Genomic DNA, 25,500 nt, shown 5'->3' on the forward strand with positions numbered 1-25,500 from the left:
GTCTCTACTAAAAATACAAAAATTAGCTGGGTGTGGTGGCAGATGCCTGTAATCCCAGCTACTCCAGGGGCTGAGGCAGGAGAATCACTCAACCTGGGAGGCGACGGAGACTGCACCACTGCACTCCAGACCAGGCAAGAGTGAAACTCTATAAAAAAAAAAAAATTACATATTGTGGACTGTAGTAAACTAGACTAAATGATATATGAATTACCTAGCACAGTGCCTGGTACATTGTAGGAACTCAATAAAGGATGGCCAGTATTATTCTTACAACAGAATAGGGAAATAAATACTAAAAACCATAATGTTTCTTTTTGAATCTTTTCCCCAGTAGTCTAGTGTTTTCCTTTACCATTTGGGCATCTTTGAGTTTGAGTTTTGGTGGCTAGAGAGTTTTTTTTGTTGTTGTTTATTTGTTTTTGGTTTGTTTTCCTCTGAGGAAACAAGACATGATTTGTCCAGAGTCATCAGAGATGAATATAAACAACTCTATGTCTCCTAACTCTAACTTTGCAAGTTTATCCCACTACTGATGGTACTTTACTGAATAAAAACAGTTCTGCAGAGTCAAAAAGTATCTACCATTGCTCTGTAAATATATTCATGGTTGATATGACACAAGTATTTCTTGAGTGCCTATCAAGTCTGCTATGATGTCAAAATTATAATACATTCAAGAAGGAAAAACTCAAGCAACATAATTTCATATGGTTTAATGTTAGTAATCAATATAGATTCTAGAATCAACCTACCATTGAGGTGAGAAAGATAGTCAATATAGGCCAGGACATACTCTGGAATATCTCCATACTTTTTTAGCCCCAGCTCAAAAATCTTAAAGGCAACAGATTTGTCCTACAAGTAAAGAAAGTAAAGTACTGATTTCCATGTAATGTCAGATAAAATACTTGCAAGAATATTAAAATTATACCTAAATATGACAAAATACATAAGAATTAAAACAGAAATTAAAATCATGTTAAGTAAAAATTGCTGAGCTAAAAACTATTCAAAGGAGTTTAGGCTCAGAAATGTGCTGATTAATAAGGCATGAATTAGCAGGCAGTTGGGGATTTGGATGATGCTCTGTGTAATTTTATACAGATACACTTAGGCTGCCTTTAAAAATGGAGCAATAAAAGCTTAATGACAGAAACTAAGACTACCTTTCTTTTACAAATCTGAGATGACGGAAGTTGTTTTACCTTTACACTTGTATTTCAGTATTTACCTTACTACAGTAATACTCCATGAGTGCTGCAGTAACATAGACATGGTGGCGGGTTCTGGTATCTTCTCTTGCTTTTTTAAATATCATTCTTCCAGATTTGATGCCTTCTGCTCTCCGTGCAAATTTCATATATTGGATATATACCTATGCAAAAAAAAAAGTATTTGTGTTCTGCAAATTCGGCAGTATGTTTCCTGCATAAAAATGCAATCCTCAATACCCAAGAAATTAGAAAGTAGGAATTTAGATAACATGCTATTTAAATCCACAAGCTAATTTTTCTGGTATTAGAGATGCATGCAAATTAATTTGCTATTGATTTCTATTGAGATATAATTCACATACCACAAAATTCACCCTTTACAATTCAGTGTTTTTTGTTTTTTGTTTTTTAAGATGGGGTTTCCCCATGTTGGTCAGGCTGGTCTCGAACTCCCAACCTCAGGTGATCCGCCCGCCTTGGCCTCCAAAGTGCTTGGATTACAGGCATGAGCCACCACGCCCGGCCCTACAATTCAGTGGTTTTAAATATATTCACAAAGTTGTGCAATCATCACCACTAATTCTAAAATTAAAGGTTAAGAGGAAAAGTGTGGAACTACTAGAACATACTCCACTAATGAATGCCAATATCTACAAATCTCGAGTTACTTTAATACAAGCACGTTTGCAATACATGTTTAACTTCTCATTTTCTTGGTTTGTATTTATTTATTTATTTATTTAATTTATTTTTTTGAGACGGAGTCTCACTCTTGTTGTCCAGGCTGGGGTGCAGTGGCGCAGTCTTGGCTCATTGCAACCTCCGCCTCTCAGGTTCAAGCAATTCTCCCGTCTCAGCCTCCCAAGTAGCTGAGATTACAGGCACCCGCCAATATGCCTGGCTAATTTTTGTATTTTAGTAGAGACAGAGTTTCACCATGTTGGTCAGGCTGGTCTCAAACTCCTGACCTCAGGTGATCTGCCCACCTCTGCCTCCCCAAGTGTTGGGAGTGAGCCTGTAAGGCATGAGCCACCTCACCCAGTCTTGGTTTATTTTTAAAAGCCCACTATTCTATTTTTCAAACAACATATAATGGAATTTCACGGATAAACGATGAGCCATTTTATACCCAGCACCTACAGAGTGTCTAACATATTGTGAGTATGTAGTATTTGTTTAATGAACAAATGACTATTAGTAGGATCCTGGTTTGTCCAGTTTTGATAATGTCAAGGTATATTACCCAGTTTTGATGGATGGATAAATGGATGGATGAATGAACTATGAGTTCCTCAAGAAAAGGAGTTTTATCTAGTTTGTCATTATGTTGCTGAAGTCTAGCACAATGCATAGACTCCAGCAATATTTTTGCTAGATATGTTTGTGGAATGAATCATAATAATAAATGTAGGAAATAGAGCAGTGGAATGCCAATATAAATCAGTAACAAAAAAAAGTAGTACAGCCATAATTGACTTGAGGCAGAGGGTCTAGAGACATACCCACAAGCCTGTCCCCTTCCTCTGCCAATAGGAAAGCACAACTGCACTTTTGCAGTCAGGACTTTGAAAACCACTATGATAGAATAGGATTTAGAATAAAGTGATTTTCAGACTAATTTCTTTCCAGGACACTGGTTGTAATCCCAGCACTTTGGGGGTCCAAAGCGGGTAGATCATGAAGTCAGGAGATCGAGACCATCCTGGCTAACACGGTGAAACCCCGTCTCTACTAAAAATACAAAAAATTAGCCAGGCATGGTGGCACGCACCTGTAATCCCAGCTACTCAGACGCTAAGGCAGGAGAATCACTTAACCCAAGAGATGGAGGTTGCAGTGAGCCACGATTGTGCCACTGCACTCCAGCCTGGGCAATAGAGCGAGACTCTGTCTCAAAAAAAATAAAATTAAATAAATAAATGAAAAGAAAAAATTCTAACAGAAAACAGATCAGCAAATGTCAGAGATAGGGGCAGAGAGAAGGGTTATATCTACAAAGAAGGCACATGAGAGAATTTTTGAGGGATGATGGATATGTTTTCTATGTTAATTGTGGTGATGATCCCATGACTCAATGTTATTTGTCAAGATTCAGAGAACTACACAACAAAAACAGTGAATTTTACTGTATATACATTTAAATTTATTTTTTGTTAGATAAGAATGTAAAGGTGGAAAAAAGATGTGTAAAGTTACTCACCAAGGTGGGGTCAATATCCTCAATTGCCAGAAGTCGGTTATATATACTATGAACCTTTTCATACTTCATGCGACTCTAAGTTGGTACAGAAGAAGTGAATATCAACATGTGGTCATAAATAAGCAGGATTTGAACTCTAAGAAATCCAAAGGCTATAATCCCCCACCTCTAATGGCATCTCCATTGAGCATAAATATAGTATAAGCTGATAACGAATAACTGTTCATTTGGCATTATCTCTGTCTACCAAAAGCAATATGCCTGGCAAAAAAGCAGCAAGAAGAAAAGTTCAGTCTTGCAGTAAAAAATTGAATTATAAGAAGGCTCTAAACATTTTTACTTACCTCTTCATAATCTGCATATGCAAAATAAAGAAGCATATTCTTCTTCAGTAAAGTGCTTATGGCTCTTTCATATATATTAGCAGCTTCATCACTAAATAATTTGGCATTATTCATATCCTAGGAGGAAAAAAAAGCGCATCCTCAATAATTTTAATTTAATTGCTAGAGAATAAAATTAATAGTTATATCTATTTTATTTTATTTATATGTGTCTAAGAAAGCACACATGTATGCACACACACATATATGTATTTACACACACACATATATGCACATATATGCATTTCTGGATTCTAAAAAAATTCTAAAGACTCCTTTCATTATTTTAACTTACAAAATAATCATGCAAGTACTCTAAATGATTCATCGCTTTAATACATTAAAAAACAGCCAGTTGATTTTAATTCTAAGGAGATCTAATTATATGAGTGTCACTAAGATTCATATTAATGTAAGCTTAAAATTTTCAACACTTATACTTTATTACCAAAATTCAGTTATATTTTTCAGTAAATCATTGCTATATCAAAACCACAAAAATATCAAAGTGGGGACAGAGAAGGAACACTTACTCCCTTTTCTGCAAGCAGTTTACTTGACTGCTCAAGATACTGGGCAGCTTCATACCAAATATCAGGGTGATGGCCCAGCACAAGCAGACACTGTTCATAAGCAAACATAACTAAGGGAAGAAATTAACAAACAACATTCAATTAAAATAAGTATTATTTGTAAAACTATCAATGCAAGTATCATAACCAAATTAGGATCCTCAAAAATTAATAATGATTAGAAATAAAAAGCTTTAGTGATTTCTGGCACCATCATCCATCTAAGCTCCATCTATTACTTATTAATTTTTTTTTTTTTGGAAGCAGGGCCTCTGTCATGTAGCCTGGCATGCAGTAGCACAAATATGGTTCACTGCAGCCTCGACCTCCTGGGCTCAAGTGATTTTCCTGCCCCAGCCTCCTGAGTAGCTGGGACCAGGCGTACACCACCAAATCTGGCTTATTTTAAAAAATCTTTTATAGAGGCCGGGTGCAGTGGCTCATGCTTGTAATCCCAGCACTTTGGGAGGCTGAGGCGGGTGGATCACAAGGTCAGGAGTTCGAGATCAGCCTGTCTGATATGGTGAAACCCCGTTTCTACTAAAAAATACAAAAATTAGGTGGGCATGCTGCTCGGGAGGCTGAGGCAGAAGAATCTCTTGAACCTGGGAGATGGAGGTTGCAGTGAGACGAGATGGTGCCACTGCACTCCAGCCTAGGTGACAGAGTGAGTAAACAAACACTCCGTCTAAAAAAGAAAAAGGTATAGAGACGGGATCTCACCATGTTGCCCGGGCTTGTCTTGAACTCCTGGGCTCAAGCAATCCTCCAACCTCAGCCTCCCAAAGTGCAGCCAGCCTAAATTAATATTTATTGAGCATCAACTATATGCCAGGGAATGTGAAAGGTACTGTGAATACACAAGTGAGTAAGACTTCCTATATTCAAGAAGTGTACAGTATATGGGGAATATAGACACTAAGAAAGCAAAGATCAAAAGTATTATGATGATGAAAGTACAGTATACTCTTAAAACTTACAGCAGCAGGACTTAACATAGTTTGGGACTCAAGAAAGGCTTCACTAAGGAACTGAGATCTAACACAACTGAAGAAGGGATGAAGCCGTCAGAGAAAAATAAGTAAAGTGGAGTAAGGATGGAGTAGATATAAAAATGGAGTAGGCAAAAGAAACAATATTTCCAAAGACCTACAAGTAAGACAGCAAGGCAAGATTGAGGAAATCAATAAAGGGCCAAATTACATTCTGTCAGTGGCAGAGTAATTTGTATCAGACCAACCCTCAGCAAGTAAAAATTATAAACAAATGAAAATACAAAGCAACTATTTAAAGTTACTGGAAATGACCAAAATAAGCAGAAATCAGAGATTGAGACCTTAAAAAGACAGAATAACACTAGGTGAGATCCATATTTAACATGGCTTTTCCTTTCAAGTGCATGCTCATGTTGGGCACTTCTGGGATAGCTAGAACTCAAGTCAAATGCAGCAGTCTTATTGTCTTGAAGTGACATGGAGTTCTGGCCTATGAGAGCAGCTGGAAATTGAGGGGAGACATCCCCAAAAAGAGAAAGCCAGAGCCTGAAAATCTGGGCATAAATGTTCTCAAATCCTCAGCTGATCCCTAAAATGTACATACATAGGAAAGAATACAAACAGCCCAGCAGAAAACAAAACTGGAAGGTGGAAAGAGCTGAATAGATACCTCAGCAACTAACTAAGGGAAATGAAGTTTAGAATTTGAGTCCCATCCAATTAGATGATCAAGGTAGACACCTTAGACTTTTCATTATGTCTTAGGAGTAAAGACTATGCTCCAAGAATAAGGTATTTATTCTGCAATTGAGGGTAAAACTAAAACAGACCTGTCCTCATAGTATAAAGCCAAGCCTCCACAAAGTCCAAGTAATCTGACAGTAATTTAACTTCCTGCTGAAATAAAACAACATTCTTCAGAGGAAGATATCAGAATCCAGAGTCTTTACAATGTATCATCTATGCATTTGTACAATATCTAAAGGAAAAAATTTAAACAGGAAACAAGAAAATGTAAACCATAATCAAGAGAAAAAGCAATCAAAGAAAATAAACTCCCTGATGGTTGATGGCCCAAATGTTGGAACTGGCAGATGAGGACTTTAAACTACTGTTACAAATATGTTCAAAGATATAAACCAAAAGATGGCAATGAACACACAAGGACTCTCAACTAAGAAATGGAAACCAAAAAATTGAACTATAAAAAATAAAAAATTTCTGCTGGGCACAGTGGCTCACACCTGTAATTCCAGTACTTTGGGAGGCCGAGGCGGGCAGATCACCTGAGGTCCGGAGTTCGAGACCAGCCTGACCCACATGGATACACCCCGCCTCTACTAAAAAAATACAAAATTAGCTGGGCATGGTGGAACATGTCTGTAATCTCAATAATTCGGGAGGCTGAGGCAAGAGAATCGCTTGAACCTGGGAGGCAGAAGTTGCCGTGAGCCGAGATTGCGTCGTTGCACTCCAGCTTGGGCAACAAGAGTGAAACTCTGTCTCAAAAAACAAATAAATAAAAAATAGGCCAGGTGGGTAGCTCATGCCTGTAATTCCAGCACTTTGGGAGGCCGAGGTAGGCGGATCACAAGGTCAGGAGTTCAAGTCCAGCCTGGCCAATATGGTGAAACCCTGTTTCTACTAAAAATACAAAGTTAGCTGGGCATGGTACTGGGCACCTGTAGTCCCAGCTACTCAGGAGGCTGAGGCAGAAGAACTGCTTGAACCCAGGAGGCGGAGGTTGCAGTGAGCCAAGATTGCACCACTACACTCCAGCCTGGGCAACAGAGTGAGACTTGGTCTCAAAAATAAATGAATGAATGAATGAATAAATAAATAATAAATAATTATAATAATAAATAAATAAATAATAAATAATTTATAAAATGGAAATTTTTTTTTTTTGAGACGGAGTTTCACTCACGTTACCCAGGCTGGAGTGCAATGGCGCGATCTCGGCTCACCGCAACCTCCGCCTCCTGGGTTCAGGCAATTCTCCTGCCTCAGCCTCCTGAGTAGCTGGGATTACAGGTATGCACCACCATGCCCAGCTAATTTTTTGTATTTTTAGTAGAGACGGGGTTTCACCATGTTGACCAGGATGGTCTCGATCTCTTGACCTCGTGATCCACCCACCTCGGCCTCCCAAAGTGCTGGGATTACAGGCTTGAGCCACCGTGCCCGGCCAAAATGGAAATTTATAGAACTGAAAAATATAGTATCTGAAATAAATAATTCACTGGATGGGCTTAATCGCAGACTGCATATAATGAAAACAAAGGTTCAGTGAACATGGAGATAGATCTTTAAGAATTATTGAATCTGAAGAAGTAAAAAAAAGATTAGGGTAAAAAAGTTTCAGTAAAAGTTTCAGTAACCTATGGGGATACCAAGTGGCCTAACATACATATAACTGAAGTCCCATGAGGGTTAATCTCGTTACCTCTTTTTGTTATAAGGGTCTGATCCTCTGTACGAAGAGGGTTGCTCTTTTCCCACTGTATATATTTCTTCCACATATCTACTTGTTGAGCTTCTTGAGGAGTATTCTGAGGAGGCACTGAGGGAGCATTGCGGTCCAAGCCTTTCATTACTGTCTCATATTCCTAGACAACAACCATTTAGAATTCTTTGGTGAGCCAGGAACAACTCAGATATACGAGGGATGGGGTAGATCAGTTTGGAAGACAATGTTCAAAATGCCTACATTTTCCAAATACCACTTTGTTAATATAATCTAAAAACTATTTAAGAGTAGAGAAAAAGATAAGAGTATTACCCACTCAAGAACAGGTTCCCAGAATTGGGTGAACAAAACACCCATGGGTCCTCTCTAGGAGGACCTAAGTGATCTAGGAGGTACCTTCTAAGATATAAGAGTTGACAGATCAATAGGACTGATGATCTGGTGGCACTATTATTACCATCTTTGGAGAAACTGTCTGTTAAAATTTCAATAGTTTGTATTAATGGGTTATTTTTCCTGATTTCTAAAAGTGTCAATGAATGGAAAGGTATGCACACAATCAAAATGTGTCCCTAAGAGCTATGTTATTAGGCCACAGAGTAATACAATGTTCAGATGAACCCAAACAAAAGAGGGAAAAGAATTACTTCATCAATTCTAGGTAGAGCCTTGTCTTTATGTCCTCTGTTTCCATATTTTAAAAAATAATTTATTCTAAACTCAATTTATTATATTTTGTTCTTACAAAGAGATATTTCAAATATATCATCTCAGATTTTGCAATTAATTGCTGTTACTTAAGATTGCTAATGATTGAAAATATCAAGAGTAATACCAGACAGGGAAAGCTCTGCTGTAAAAAACAGACTCAAAATAATCATTAAAATAAGGGCCTGATGGAATTCCATACCTTTGCTACACGTCTAGCATTCATATAATCTCTACTCCGATCTTCAATCATTTTTTTAGCTAAATGAATATTGATACCCTAGAAAAAGCAAAAATATTTTAAAATTAAGTATAGTATCTTAAAAATTATATAATACAGTTAATTTATTCATTTACTAAGTAACTTTACATTCTTTATTTTAAAAGATTTCTTGTTTAATAAAGGTTCATACAGCTCATTAAAAGCAAGAAAAAATAAAAATAAAGGTTCAATCACATTATACATTTCAAAGATCAAGGAGGGTGTGCATATATCTATTATGAGCTGGCAGTAAGTTTCCATTTATCGGGAACTTTTAAAGATAGAATCATTTGAAAAGGGTCAACTATTCCATATAATATTCTACTAAAAAAAAATCGACATGGCTCATGCCTGTAATCCTAGCACTTTGGAAGGCTGAGGCAGGTGGATCACTTGAGGTCAGGAGTTCAAGATCGGCCTGCCCAACATGGTGAAACCCCGTTTCTACTAAAAATACAAAAAAATTAGCTGGGTGTGGTGGCATGTGCCTGTAAGGGAGACTTGGGTAGGAGAATTGCTTAAACCAGGGAGGTGGAGGTCACAGTGAGCCAAGATTGTGCCATTGTGCTCCAGCCTGGGCGACAGAACAAGACTTAAAAAACAAAACAAAAAAAGATGTACAGATTCATCTAGGTGAATAGCCATGGCTTGACTTTGATAGCCCTTTTCTTTTTCTTCTTTATAGACAGAGTCTTCCTTTGTCACCCAGGCTAGAATGCAGTGGCATCATCCTAACCCACTGGAACCTTGAACTCCTGGGCTCAAATAATCCTCCTTCATCAGCCTCCTGACATGGGACTATAGGTGTGCACTGCCACACAAGGCTAATTAAAAAATTTGTTTTTTGTTTTGCAGAGATGTAGTCTTGCTATGTTGCCTGGGCTGGCCTCAAACTCCTGGCCTCAGGGAATCCTCCCACTTCAGCCTCCCAAAGTGCTGGGATTATAGGCATGAGCTACCATACCTGGCTAATAGCCCTTTTCTAACTAGTTCTGTTGTATAACACTTTTTAAAAAGACAAACAGAAGTATCAAGGAAAGATAAACATTACCACTCAGTGAGTGCTCCAAGGATTCTGAGACCCTTTCAGAGAGTCCATGAAATCAAAATAGCTTTCAATATAATACTAAGACATTATTTGCCTCTCTCACAAAAATACAGTAGTTTTCGAGAGGCTACATGACATTCAGTATTATAACACATTGAATGGAAGCAGATATGAAAATCCAGCTATTTCCTATTAAACTATATGTGAAAGAGATTTGTGAAAATATGAAAAACAATGCCATTCTTCTCATTACATTTTTTGTTTTGGAAAATACAGCTTTTGGCCAGGAGTGGTGGCTCATGCCTGTAATCCCAACATTTTGGGAGGCCAAGGCAGGTAAACTGCTTGAGCTCAGGAGTTCAAGGCCAGCCTGGGCAACATGGAGAAATCCCATCTCTACTAAAAAATTAGCTTGGGAGTGGTGGCATATGCATGTAGTCTCAGCTACCTAGGAGACTGAGGTGGGAGAATCACCTGAGCCCAGGAAGTCGATCAAGGCTGCAACGAGCTGTGATTGTGCCACTGTACTCCAACTTGGGTGACAGAGTAAGACCCTATCTCAAAAAAAAATTCTTTGTGGTCTTCAATCATTTTTAAAATCCCAAAACAATAAAGTTTGAGAAGCACAGCTAATGCCTGTGAGGGAACAATTTCACTCCCCTGTATAGTTCTTCCAAATCACAATATACATATATGGAACTTGTTTTTTTTTATCTCTAGAGACAGGGTCTTGCCATCTTGTCCAGGCTGGTCTCGAACTCCTGGGCTCAGGCAATCCTTCTACCTCAGCATCCAAAAGTGCTGGGATTACAAGTGTAAGCCACCACACCCAGCCAAGGAACTTTCTTTTAATGCTAGAGCTTATTTGGCATGTATATTTATGTATTCAGATTGATTAGTCAGTTATCAAAAGCAGATCCCAACAACACAAAGATCTTGGACTGCAGCCACACACCTCACAAATTCAAACTAATAATCACATCACTGTAATCAGGTGAAAGAGGTGCACAGAAACTGAAAAATAATTCCCAAAAGTTACTACTGGAAAAATAATTCCCAGAAGGAACTGTTTTATAGAAGGTCAATGGCAATGTGTATGTGTGTGTATGAGTGTGTGGATATGGCTTAGCATAGAATAAAAATAGTTTTATAAGAACTATGATCTTCAGAGTATCCTCTAAAAAATAACACTAATATGGAGACTCTCAAAATCTTGCAAAAACAGTATAGTTTCTTCATTACAATCAATAAAAAAAAAGTGTAACACTGATATCCAGGAATGTGATGCTAGAAAGGCTATAATCTACAAATCCACAATGCATAAAAATTAAAATGGCTTAGTTTATAATAAACAACTACTCTGAGGTAATTTACCTCTTCATACTTGTTATAGTCTCTCCAGAGTTGTTCAATGTTGATCATCGGATTAACACAACCTCGTTGATAAACTCTTCGGACAGCTGTTATTCTTTGATTTTCTGCATAAGATCCTACAGCTTCCCTGAAATTGGGTAAGAAATGTCATCAATTGTATTATAGCTGAATCCCATTCAACCCATCAGTCTCACTACTGAGTATCTACCCAAATAACAGCTCTATGGAAAATAGTATGGCGATTTCTCAAAGAACTAAAAATTATATTTTACTTAAATCAACTGTTTATCTTTTTTAAAAAACTAGAAAAATACTTACACGCCTTTTAGGAAATTGATGTAATCCACCCAAATCTAAGAAATGAAATAAAAATGTTAATATCTTTCTTGGTATTTGCACATTTAAGTGCCTATATTAAAAAATTTTAACTCTACCTGATAGGACATAATTTCCATTCCAATTTTATCCAGTGCAAAGTCATATGCTTGAGCCATTTTTTCTCTGAAATGAACATGAAAGAGATGTTTTTAAAATTTTTTTGTTATTAAAATTTATCTATGATTAGGCCAGACATGGTGGCTCATGCTTATAATCTCAGTGCTTTGGAAGACCAAGGCAGAAGGATCACTTGAGACCAGGAGTTTAAGACCTGCCTGTGCAACACAGCGAAACCGAGTCTCTAAAATAATAAAAATTAAAAAAACTAGCTGGGCATGGTGGTGTGCAACTGTAGTCCTAGTTACTCAGAAGACTGAGGTGGGAGGATTGCTTAAGCCCAGGATTTCAAGTTTACAGTGAGTTATGAATGCACCATTGCACTCCAACCTGGGTGACAGAGTAAGATTTTGTCTCTAAAAAAATTTTAAATGAAATATTATTTGAAGGTAGGTGTGGTGGCTCACTCCTATAATCCCAATGCTTTGGGAGGCTAAGGCAGGAGCATCATCTGAGGCCAGGAGTTGAAGACAAGCCTGGGCAACATGGTGAGACCTTGTCTCTAAAAAAAAAATAAGTAAATAAATAATAAATGCATTTATAACTAAAACATAGCTTCTGATCACAGGATCAGAATAACATTTGAACATTCTCTCTATAAATAAAAATTAAAGACATCTTTGTAAGTATATAAAGTCATTCTTTGATGTTAAGCTTGTCAATATCATAAATTGTTTCCTTTACTGCTTGTGAGCTTATCAAAGATAAGGCTCATGTCTTTCTTTATATCCTTTAAGTTGCATTAATTCTATATGTAGCAGATTCAAATGTGGAAATTTGTGGTTCTCTCATTAATGAAATACATTAAGTCTGAAGATCTATTAGCTCTAAAGTAAAATGTAGAAATCTGTAAAGTATAGTTTTATTGAAATGCTACTTATGTTAAAATGTAAAAGGTATATCAGGGAGAAAGAACTTCTACTTCAGTATAAGACAATAAAGTATAAACAGGCCAGGCATGGCAGTTCATGCCTGTAATCCCAGCATTTTGGGAGGCTGAGGCAGGAGAATTGCTTGAGCGTAGTAATTTGAGTCCAGCCTAGGCATGTTGGCTTACCCTTGAGACTCTGCTATGTTTGGGGTCTCAAACACAAAGAGACTCCATCTCTACAAAAAAAAAAAAAAAAAAAAAAAAAAAAAAAAAAAGAAAAAAAAGAAAAAAAAAAATCAGCCAGGTGTGGTGGCTCATTCCCGTAGTCCCAGCTACTTGGAAGGCTGAGGCGGGAGAATCACTTGAGCCCAGGAGGTTGAGGTTAAAGTTGTGCCACTGCACTCCCAGCCTATACAACAGAACTGAGACCCTATTTCAAAACACAAAAATAATAACAAAAAGAATAATCAGGAAGACAATAAAGATAGAATATTAGTAATAGACATAACTTGCCTGTTATGTACAAAAACAGCACCTCAGAAGGTCCATTATTTAGATTCAGCAAAGATGGGGATGGCAACTTCACAATACAATTGTCAGAGACCCCACAGATCACCTTAATTGTCAGAGACCCCTTAGATCACTTATGTAGCACATTGCATTGTGACCGCCCAAAGTAGTACCAGCACAAGTATGAAGATGCTTTTTGAGAAAGTTTGACAACAAGCCTGCCAACAAAGTAGTTTGGTGTTGCAAATACACAGTGTTTCAGTATAGAAAGGGCTTGGGCGATTTCAATTGTCCAGAATAGGACTCATGCCAGTGACTTTCTTTGAAGCACTTTTTTCAAGGTTACTAATTTCTTAGGAAATCCTAACGATTTGACTTTTCAAATCCTGACATTTCTTCCCACCTGGAGCTAATAGGTGTGAGTTTATGTGGGATTGACTGTGTGCCTGGAGATGACTTGCATTCTTAAGATCCTGATTTCACTTACTTGTAACTTGGTAGTTTACCCTTGGTTTCTCGGACATATGAAAGATAACACTTCCATAAATCAATGTGCAAAACCTTCATAAGGCATCTCTGAAATAGCTTTAAATACAAGAATATATTATCAGAATCCAGTTAAATAAATTTCACATGGACATAGATGAAATGGAAAATCAAAAACACAAATTCATCTCCCTTTATGAATTTATCTTCTTATAAATAAAAGGCAAATAATTTACCCATTTTCGGTTTAGATAATTAAAATGCTTCTCATGATTTGTCAGGGGAGTGTAATTATTTTCTTTTCCTTTTCCAAAATGTTTATGATGAACATTTTTAAGCATATAAAAAAGTTGAATAAATACAATTAACTTGTAAAAAATCACTATGTAGATTCAATTATTGTTAACATTTTATTACATTTGTCTTATAAGGTTTTAAGTTAAACTTCAATATAAAATTCAAAGTATATTTGAGGACTCACCTTTTCAACCTTGTCATAATTTTTAGCTTTAATCTGAAGAGAAACAGAAAAATATAGGATTAACGCTATTTTTTTAGAGCAGCAATCTGAATTTTTGACCAGTTTTTAACCAACCTTGCAAACTCATCCCTATACTTTATTTTGTTCTTCAAAAATAACAGAAGTATGAACTAAACATGGATAAAATGCATTATAAATATACCTGTGTAAATTGAATCTATATGGATTTTCATACATTCATTTACATAGGAACTTTGCGAATTTAATAAAATGCTGTAAAATAGTCATGAGATGAATACAGAAATATATACCCAATAGGTCTACCTGAGTAGGACTATATGTATCCACTGAAGAAAAACTTAAAGACTTCCTTTTCTTGAATAGCTATAGAACAATCTGAGTAGAGCAGCAAAAAAAGATTTGCAAATTTTGACTACATATACTCAGTCACACCATCAACCTACTATATTGCAGATATTATGCTAGGCATGGAGACTACCAGTGTGAACAAGGCAGGTCTGCCCCTGCCCTCATAGAGCTTACAATCTTATGGGGAAAAAAAGGAAATGGAAGATTATTTTAAGAGATTATGGGTAAGTGCTAAAATGAAGAAAGTACTGGGTGCTACAGGAGCATTTGGGAGGAGCAAAAGACTTAAGACTCGGGGATTTGCAAAAGATTTCCTGGAAAAAGATAATAACTTTTTCTAGGAGAATCTGAGATGTTTGGTAAAGAAAGGGAAGTTATTCCAGGCAGGAGAAATAGCATGTGCAAAGAGATTAAATACTATTAGATTTCTCTTTCTTTTCTGAGTATTTCATCACATAGTGTGGGTGGGGTTAGGTGCTCAACTGCGTTAACCAGCAAATCTTTGTTTCACCCAGATAGGTAAATAAATATTTTGGCTGATTAGATGTTTAGGTCCTTTTCTCTCAAGTAGTACAGTAACAGAGAAGCATTCCCAGTTTTCTGGCTTAAGCTGCTGCAGATGAGAATGCTGACAGTCTCTTTTGCTTTTGCTGATAACTTTTCTTTCTGGACTTATTATTTTTATCTTGATCTTCAGAGATCATACATTTTAGCACTCTTAAACATAGAACTTTGTACTTTGAAGCAGTTCAATCAAGGCTCTGGAGTCAGACCTCCTGGATTCACAATCTAGCTATTTCTGATTAAGGGGGATAACAATACCTACGTTGTTAGGGCTATTCTGAGGACTCAATGAGTTAATAAATATGAAGCCTTTAGAATATTGCCTAGCAGGTTGAACAGTGAGTAACTGTCATTTATTTTTATTACCTCAAAATCTGCTTGGCACTCAGCATGCCCTTTGAACCTATATATTCAGGGCCTTTTATTTTATTTTTTTAGCTCAAGAAATAAGTATCTCTCTTCCATTTGTTCATTTTTCTCCTTCTAGAACTATATACATTAGATCTCCTGGTTTCATCCTTGAAATGTTACCTTTACCCTTTCTTTGAAATTTTGCTCAAGGTGTTAAAATAGTTTGTCCAGTAGGTTAACCAGGCTATTCATTTAGGGCTCCATGTGACCATTCTCTTCTACTTAGCCTTTAACTGTATTTGGTTCATACATAATGGTTTTTGACTCGAGTTAACACAGCCCTTTGAATCCTGTGTTCATATTACTTTGTTCCAGTTGTATTTCTCCTCTAGCAGCTCTATTTCATCAGGAACCTGACAGTTTTAGTTTATATTCCTTTCTGGTTGCTAGATCCTTCAGATGTGCTGGGTTTTTTCCTGTCTATTCACTGAAGCTGTGTTAACAGTCCTAAAGGAGTAGAAATTGACCCTTCTCTATCATGACAGCTTTGTAGCAGGTGAAGGCAGCAAACACTCCTGCCAAGAAACCAGGAAGAAATCTCTACTGAAGAGCAGGGAGGACTCAGCCTGCCTGTTTTGATCCTTTTTGGTTTTCAAGAGGCCCGATTGATATCAACATTTGTCTGGGGTAGTGAGGCATTTGAGAGGTTCCAAGTTTTCTATAGGTCAGCTTCGTAGTCCTTTACCTAAGCCCTCTACTGGGCCTCTTCTTTGCGATTCCCATAGAACCTGAGGCTTCCTTGCATTTAGCTGCTTTGCTTAGTAGAGATAAATAGGCTGAGTTGAGAGTGGGAATAAAGTAGGATGAGTTTAAGTCACCAGTTTCCCAAGTGAGATTATATACAGTTCACACAACTTGTCAGGAAAACCAAAGCCATCCACTGGGAAAACAGGCATAGAATATTAATAGTTAAGTCCCAGAACAGAAAATGTAAATGTTTAAAAGCTATATGACGGCCAGGAGCAGTAATCCCAGCACTTTGGGAGGCTGAGGCAGGTGGATCATGAGGTCAGGAGATAGAGGCCACCCTGGCCAGCTTGGTGAAAGCCCGTCTCTACTAAAATACAAAAAATTAGCCAGGTGTGGTGGTGCGCCCCTGTGGTCCCAGCTACTCAGGAGGCTGAGGCAGGGGGATCGCTTGAACCCGGGAGGCGGAGGTTGCAGTGAGACATGATCACACCACTGCACTCCAGCCTGGCAACAGAGCAAGATTCCGTCTCCAAAAAAAAAAAAAAAAGCTATATGACAATATGTGTACACTTTCAACGTGGGAAAGACAAATTAAAATATAGATATTACTTAATAACCATTAGAATGGTAAAAACTTACAAAAGTATTAACACAACTGAAGCCATGTAATGAAAACGGCACTTCACACCTAGCTGGAGGAAATATGAATTGTTACAGTCTTTATGAAAAGCCATTGGTAATAGCTATTCTGATTTTAAAAAATGAATCTTTTGACCCAGCAATTCTACTCCTGGGATTATCCCATAAAAATAAAAGCAACAGAATAGAGAGGTATTTGTACAAGGTTAATCAATATAATTTTAGTAGCAAAAACAGTTTAAAAATTAAATGTCCACCAGTGGGGAAACAGTTTAATTATGATGCATCCACAGCATGGAATATTATGTATTGAGCTTTAACAGGTAATTGGAAGGGATTGGCACAAGATCTTATTGAATGAAAGGATAGTAAAATTTATATAATCTATCTTTATAAAGCAATAACTAAAAATAAATCCTATATATGTTCATGTATGATATAAGCATAGAGAAAATAAGGAATACCCACAAGGTTGTTAAACATAGTTATGGTTGGCAGGGTGATATGGGCGGATACAAAAATAGAAACAAGAAAAAGACTGTACTATCATCGATGCATTTCAGTAAAATTATGTCTATTATGTGTATCTATGAAATAGCCAAACTTTACATAACCCTCCCTGACAAAGTGGTCCTGTATCTTGGATTCATCAATTACTTCTTGAATTGGTAAACTGGTATTAGCCCAATAAATGTATGTAGAAAGACACTTGACTAATGCAGAAAAACTCTCTGATCTCTAGTACGTGGCCACTGTCATTCATTAATGCAACCAGTAAATATTATTTGAGAGGCCTTCTACAGAGCTGGTACTGGTGGCCTTAACAGAATAGCTATAATCTCATTATTTTTTTAAACATCATTCATTAAAAAAAAAAAAATACTTTGAAGCCAGGCAGGGTGGCTCACACCTGTAATCCCAGCATTTTGGGAGGCTGAGGCAGGCAGATCACCTGAGGTCTGGAGTTCAAGACCAGCCTGACCACCATGGAGAAATCCCATCTCTATCAAAAATACAAAATTAGCTGGGCTTGGTGGTGCATGCCTGTAATCCCAGCTACTCAGGAGACTGAGGTAGGAGAATCGCTTGAACCCAGGAGGCGGAGGTTGTGATGAGCAGAGATCATGCCATTGCACTCCAGCCTGGGCAACAAGATCAAAACTTCATCTCAAAAAAACAAACAACCTTTTAAAAATCATCAGCGAGGTGTGGTGGCTCACACCTAATAATTCTAGCACTTTGGGAGGCTGAGGTGAACAGATAACCTGAGGTCAGGAGTTCGAGACCAGCCTAGCCAATGTGGTAAAACCCCATCTCTACTAAAAGTACAAAAATTAGCCGGGTGTGGTGGTGCATGCTTGTAATCCCTGCTACTCGGGAGGCTGAGGCAGGAGAATCATTTGAATCCAGGAAGTGGAGGTTGCTGTGAGCTGAGATCGTACCATTGCAGCCTGGGCAACAAGAGCGAAACTCCACCTCAAAAAAAAAAAAAAATCATCAATGTGTTTTGGAGGTTAAAACTGCAGTGTGGTAAAATGAAAAGAATTTGATCACACTGCATCAATTACTCTCTTACAGTATCAGCTTTTCCACCTACAAAATGGGAATGATAATAACATCTACTTCAAAGGGTTGTTATCAAGAATTAAAAATATAAAGCATCTAGACATTCCATGTGCCCATAAATCATACCAGTCAACAAAGTTATGAACTAAAGGAATATAAACTTTTCATTACATCTTCTCTAAACACTTCTCTAAACAGAGCTACATATACCAAGTAGCCAGAAAGAGCAATAGTGTTATAATTGGCCTAACTGATGCAGAAGAAAGGTGCAGGCCATATTCAAGTGCCATTATTAGTGTTGGGATGGCTGAAGACAGGGTATTGACAACAATTAACATTGACACCAATTAACAATAACATCTATTTTTGACACCAATATCCTGTCTTCAGCCATCCTACCACTAATCCATTTTTCTTCTTTAAAAGATTATTATCCTATGTATTACTAATATTTATATAAAAACATCTTACCTGTGTTAGATATTCTTAAATATATTAGCATAGTTATGCGCATTTGTACAGGAATCCATTCTACCTGATAACCAAAGCTTGGTTTAAATTCTAAAAATAAAAAAATTCTTGATACTTAAGATTATTTTGACATCTGGGATTCTCAGAGCTTTCTGCCATTAATCAACAGAAAATGTCTCCATTTAAAGACCATTACATGCATACAAATAATTTTGCAAAACTAAGACTTGCTTATATTTAATCTATTAAAAGTATCGTATAATTTTCAATGACAGAGGCTCTTAATAAAATTAACTTTAAGCCAGGTGTGGTGGCATATGCCTGTAGTCCCAGTTACTTGGGAGGCTGAGGCGGGAGGATTGCTTGAGCCCAGAAGTTTGAGGCTGCAGTGTGCTATGATCACACCATTACATTTTTAGCCTGGGTGACAGAGAAAGACCCTGTCTAAACAAAAAAAGAACACGTAAATACTTATCCTTATGGTATACCTACTGTTTATCATAAAAATTTGTCATACAATTACATTACCTTTTTAATGAATTATCCAAATTTTACAAAGATATGAAAAGTGTCTTTAGTGAAAAAAATAAATTTTTAAAATCGCCAACTTCCTATTTTCTTTTATAGAAGAGTATGATAACGAGAATAGCAATATCAAGATCAATTAAGCTTTAAATTTAATTACATTCAAATCAGTGGTTATCGGCCAGGCGCAATGGCTCATGGCTATAATCTCAGCACTTTGGAAGGCCAAGGTGAGTAGATCTCTTGAGCCCAGGAGTTTGAGATCAGCCCAGGCAACATAGCAAGACCCTATCTCTATTAAAAAAAAAACAAAAAACAATAATGATTATCTTAGGGAGAGTAAAACAAGTATAAGATATTGAGTAAACACAGATCTTTTCCTGATACTTTTAAATACTTCATATTTCCAGTCCTTTGTTAACTTCCACAATTATTTCCCAAGCATTAATTAGTCATCCCTTATCTTTTGGAACTAAAACTATCCTCAGATAGATTACTGGAACTAATGATTACCTATACTAAATTACTTAATTTTGTAAAGTGTTAACTTTGCCAGAAAAGGTCTAATGAATCTTAGTGACTAACATCTATTTTTAACAGTTTGGATTAGCCATGTCCTTTCCCTGGAATATATTTATATTGAGATCTAAAGAAAGCATGATAGATATTTAACTGTTCAAAAATAAATGAGTTTTTCCTAATGTTAGGAACGTATTTCATGCTTCATTGTTTTATGCTTGTTTTATGAAATGTTGATGTAAACGCTAACAAAATTAACATTTTTCTGACCAGAGAAATAAAATTCTATGTCAAGAGCATTTCAACAGGTTTCCTCAAATTCACTTTTTTCCCTTACCCCTTGGGGGGGAAAATCCCACATCAAAAGTCTTAAAAAATAAGATGTTTTAAAAATCACCAGTTATGAGAATCATTATACAATTAAATTGAAATGGTTCAAAAACACATTTGAGGCTGGGTGCAGTGGTTTACGCCTATAATCCCAGCACTTTGGAAGGCCAAGGTGGGCGGATCACCTGAGGTCAGAAGTTTGAGACCAGCCTGGCCAACACAGCAAAACCCTGTCTCTGCCAAAGATGAAAAAAATTAGTCGGGCATGGTGGTGTGTGCCTGTAATCCCAGCTACTTGGGAGGCTTAGGCAGGAGAATGGCTTGAACCCGGAAGGTGGAGGTTGCGGTGAACCCAGACTGCACCATTGCACTCCAGCCTAGGCAACAAGAGCAAAGCTTGGTTTTGAAAAAATAAAAACTGATAAATAAATGAACCTGACATAACTCTGTAGAGGAACACCAAGAAGTAATATAATGTAAGTCTCTGTATACTTTGTCTAGGTTTTTGCACAATAACCATTTGGGACAAGTCAACACAGGTTTTCAGATAGTACTGGGCACACAGCAGAGGCAGGGCTAAGATCCATCTAAAGTGAGTTCTTATAGTAGTTGTTCACAATAAATGTGATGAACAAACGAATGAATTGCAGAATCACATTCCTAATTTGTTCCCTGGATCTTTTCTACTCTAAAGTATAGCACATAAACTTTTCTGGGACTTAAGACAATTATCTTAAACAGATTTGAGATGCAGAAAAGCTGTCTGATTCTACTTGTATTAATTATCCAGAAAGCTTAGCCCCAATCCTGAAACCTGAAAGCAAACGGAATCCTAAATATAAATTTATCTTTCATTCATTTACTTTTTCACTGCTCTTTTCAGCTATTCTCCAATCACCTACAGCCTGAAAAATATGTCTTGGAAGATTACAGAATACAAGTAGTTTTAAGAAATTTGGAAATATTACAGAATGACATTTTAAGATCTAGAAACAGGCTTTTAAGTTAGCTGCTGGAGTAGCTGCAGAATATTCTCACCACCACTCCCAATCTTAAGGTAAAGAAATCAGGAAAGTAGTAACTGCAAATAAATTCATTTTTATTCAACAAATAATTATGTGCCTACTATGTGGCAGGTCCTTTTCTAGCACTGAAGATAAAGTGGTAGACTAAGTCATAACTCATGGAATTATATTTTGGTTATATTTTTGGGGGCAGTCACTACCTAAAAAATAATTTTATCTGTATTTCCTAATTTTTCTATGATAAGTTGTATTGTTTCTGCAATTTGTATAGATATAAATGCCAGATGTGGTAGTTCACACCTGTAATCTCAGCGTTTGGAGAGGCCAAAAGGGTAGTGTCACTTGAGGCCAGGAATCTGAGACCACTCTGGGCAACATGGTGGGATTCTATCTCTAAAATTAAAAATACAAATAAACATGTAGATACAAATGTATACCTATAATATAATAATGATTTTGATATAACAGGTTAGCCAAAACCTCTTGATGTCCTAAAATTTTCAATTCTCCAGGCCCTTAAATGTATCACAGAATTATGTCAAAAATGAGTGTAAATTATAGACCACTATTGCTTTTTCCAAGAACATACAATCAACATTTGTATTATGACCCAATTCTAGACTTGTCAATCCTATATGCAGTTTATTTCTATTTTGTTGTTGAAATGCCCTAATTCCAAGTTCCATTTTAGAAAATCCTTATCAAATAATCATCTTTTTCACCAAAATTGCAAATTTATTTAACACTGTTTCTCTATTCTTGATCAAACTACACATTGGTCATATTTACTTAAATTCTGAAACACTTAAAAAATCAGTCCAATTCAAAAGATCATACCAGCAACAGCAACCTTTGATAGTAAAATATGAATTCTAAAAGGTCAATCTAAAGAAACAATTATGAGTGTTAAAATACTGAAATAAATTTATATTTATGCAAGAGATTCTTATAAAACAAAAACTGAAAACACTATGAATGATAATTAGGACTGGTTAATCAGCATACATGTACTGATTGTGCCATCATTATAAGCAATTTTATAGACTAAATAACACAAAAATATGCTACCATGTGGAAAAAACAAGCTATAAAAAGTTAAGGTTTTATAGACAGATCTGGAAAAGTTAGCTGTGATTAAGTTATAGGGAATATGGTTTTTTTCTCTATTTTAGAATTTTTTTCTTATAATAAATACATATATTACCCTTTTAAATAAGAAAAATGTTTTCCTTTTTGTAACAGTCTTGACAAACTGCTTTCCCTCCCATCTCTCGTTTCAATCACTTGATATTACTTCATTATGCTTGCCTTTTTAAATTCAACCATTTAATTCCAAAAATATTATTTGTGCATGTATTTAGGTTCTGCAACAACTACTTATGAAAGCCTACTATGATAAGTGTATTTTCTCAGTAGTCCACCTAAGCATTATTCTGCTTACTCAGAAAACAAGTGAGCCAACATCATTTAAAAAATTCCACAAAGGCATAACGATTTTTATTTCACAGCACCTAGAACAAAGCCTAACATATAGCAGACATTCAATAATTGCTAAATTAATGTGGATAAAAATCCACCAGTTACTATGTGCATATTCATTCAAAAATAAATTTTAGATGATATGGTTTTAAATATCAAGAGAAATGTAAAAATGTAAATGTATAACTTTTATAGAAAAGTCTTTGTGTCCTATAATCCTTGTTAAAATATTAACTAAAAATCTCACTTCAAGAAGGTTTAGGAAAGGTGCTAAGTACAATACTGTCAGTAAATTCGGACTAAAATGGAGGGATAATTAAAGCTCTAATATGGATTTTGAAAGTTAGATTTTTCACAGGATTTAGATCTTTCTATGAACACACCCAAATCAATTCCACTTTCCATTACTTTTCTTGAATGAAAACATGGTATCTATTTGAAGTTGTGTCAAATAGCCATGTAAAATGTGGGAAATTAGGAACTTTGAAAATGGAGGTTTGAAAAGTAAACATAGCTAACACATTATCTTTGTGAAAAACAAAACAAAAAATTCAGGTAAATATTAAGTTCCAGGAGAATCAAGATTTAGACATGAATTTTTTTTCTAATGAACATGTTCCAAAATTGAAATTTTGGCTCCATTTTAATGGCTTCAGTCCACATACTTATCTCCAGAATATTTATAAAATTATTTTATGAAATAATCTACTAGATTTTAAAACTTTTTCCCTAACTTAATGAATTCCTGAGTGCATTTTTCTAAACATAGCCACATTTAAAGGCTTAACAAAAACACACCCTATTTTCTCTGGAATTTTTATATAGTTTGAAATGTTTGCATTTAAAACACACCCTATTTTCTCTGGAATTTTTATATAGTTTGAAATGTTTGCATTTAATTTTACTTTCTCTAAATATATATCACATTTTCCAAAGTGATGCCACCAAAGGTAAAGAATTAAGTTCAAATACTACATGGAAAGCTGCCTTTAAGGCTTTAGCAGACAAGAATGAAATGAAGATTATATTGGTATTCCTGCTGGAAGAACAGGCCCTTATGGTGCTGTCATTAAAATGTAAAGATAGTTGAAAGGAAAAAAACCTGAATGGCAAGCTCTGGGCTAAGGAGGTGATACTTTCACCAGCAAATGAGGTAAACACATATGGCCATTCTTTCTAGTTGATTCTAATATACAGGTCTAATTTTGTCCATGACTACTATAACAGATCAGTAGAGATATCAGATTATCAAAAGTTGTGAAATTATTTAAAAAAAAAAAGTTTCCTAATGCTCAGTTTCTCAAAGAAGCTAAATTCCTGGCAGCTTTTTTCCCAGTCACTACCTAAACCTGAGGAAGGAATGGGGAACAGGCACAAAATCATTTTCGGTTTTCCCCATATCCCAACATCTTACTGCAAAATGCACAGAAACAAGATATAAAATAATCTATGGACTAGCTTTCAAATTACTACATTTGAGATATGTTGTTGAATAGAAAAGTGTGCATGTTGAAAACCAAATTCTATAAAGTATTTAATTAGCTCACCAATGTGAAAGAAAACTGGTTTTCAAATATTTAATGTTAATAGAATATAACTCTATATAAACTCACTTCAAAAGGATATCTGACTGTTGAAAGATGCCTTCATGATTTTGATGTCTATTATTCTCTACATGACCTTATTGAATAGCTCAAGAAAATCTGTAATGTGCATTAAAATTTTCCTTAACAACTGTTCATAGGCAAATCAGTTTCAGGAAAAATAAATATAACTAGCAAAAGAAACATGCACTTGTAGAATCTTAAAACTATTTTTATTATATAAGAGTATGTGAGTCTCCTCATGTTTTTCTAATGTTGAAATGCAATACAAAAAGCTTTAAAAAGTGAAAAAAATAATTTGCAAACATTAAGACTTAATTTAAATGAGAAATCAGAGGTTTGACTAACAAAAGAAATACTTAAGTACAAAACATGCATTTGAAAGACAAATATAGGCGAAGCATGGTGGCTCACACCTGTACTCATAGCATTTTGGGAGACCAAGGCAGGTGATTTGATTGAGTAAAGGAGTTCAAGACCAGCCTGGGCAATAGAGCAAGACCCTGTCTTTACAAAAAAATACAAAAATTTGTTGGGCATGGCGGCATGCACCTGTAGTCCCAGCTACTTGAGGGGCTGAGGTGGGAAGATTGCTGGAGCCTGGGAGGTGAGGGCTGTACTGAACTGTGATCACACCACTGCTCTCCAGACTGGGCAACATAGTGAGATCCTGTCTTGAAAGAAAAAAGAAAGAGAAGGAAAGAAGGAAGGAAGGAGGGAGGGAGGAAGGGAGGAAGGGAAGGAAGGAAGGAAGGGAGGGAGAGAGGGGAAAGAAAGAGAGAAAGAAAAAAGAAAGAAAGAAGAAAGAAAAAAGAAAAAGAGAAAAAAAGAAAGAAAGAAAAAGAAAAAGGAAGGAAGGAAAGAAGGAAAGAAGAAAAAGGAAAGAAAGGATGTAAAATAGGTCAGTAAGGACACCAAAACAAAGGAAAATATGTTCTTTCATCTCAGAATGTATTTATCATTCCTTCTATTCTGACAATGAGAAAAAAAAGTAAAGCAAGAAATGTAACACATTATTTAAATGTTTAATCGAAATTCTTTCAACTTCTAAACAGGAAATTGTGCTAACATTAAGTTTCCCTTAACTTTCCTAATGTGCTCTTGTAAAGAGAAAAAAAACCAGAAAAATGGACTAGAGAGATTAGTACTCAGAAAAAGAAATCCAAAGGGCTCTTAAAAATGAAAATATGCTCAATCCCATCCATAAGGGAAATGCAAATGAAAACCACACTAAGA

General features: G+C 36.1%; 1 protein-coding gene across 1 annotated transcript in view; it reads right to left on the reverse strand.

Annotated features, from left to right (window-relative positions):
* Window positions 1-25,500, reverse strand: part of CSTF3 (cleavage stimulation factor subunit 3) — an 83,621-nt gene that overhangs the window by 11,230 nt on the left and 46,891 nt on the right. The window contains exons 4-15 of the mRNA XM_017514251.2: window positions 14,073-14,105; window positions 13,593-13,690; window positions 11,664-11,730; window positions 11,548-11,582; window positions 11,230-11,356; window positions 8,748-8,825; window positions 7,814-7,976; window positions 4,334-4,443; window positions 3,762-3,878; window positions 3,418-3,492; window positions 1,235-1,378; window positions 756-858 (exon numbers count right to left, since the gene is read on the reverse strand). Coding sequence (XP_017369740.1) covers window positions 756-858; window positions 1,235-1,378; window positions 3,418-3,492; window positions 3,762-3,878; window positions 4,334-4,443; window positions 7,814-7,976; window positions 8,748-8,825; window positions 11,230-11,356; window positions 11,548-11,582; window positions 11,664-11,730; window positions 13,593-13,690; window positions 14,073-14,105 — 1,150 coding nt within the window. The remainder of the gene's footprint in view (window positions 1-755; window positions 859-1,234; window positions 1,379-3,417; window positions 3,493-3,761; window positions 3,879-4,333; window positions 4,444-7,813; window positions 7,977-8,747; window positions 8,826-11,229; window positions 11,357-11,547; window positions 11,583-11,663; window positions 11,731-13,592; window positions 13,691-14,072; window positions 14,106-25,500) is intronic.

This window comes from Cebus imitator, unplaced genomic scaffold (genome assembly GCF_001604975.1).
Source record: "Cebus imitator isolate Cc_AM_T3 unplaced genomic scaffold, Cebus_imitator-1.0 Scaffold521, whole genome shotgun sequence".
Lineage (NCBI taxonomy): Eukaryota > Metazoa > Chordata > Mammalia > Primates > Cebidae > Cebus > Cebus imitator.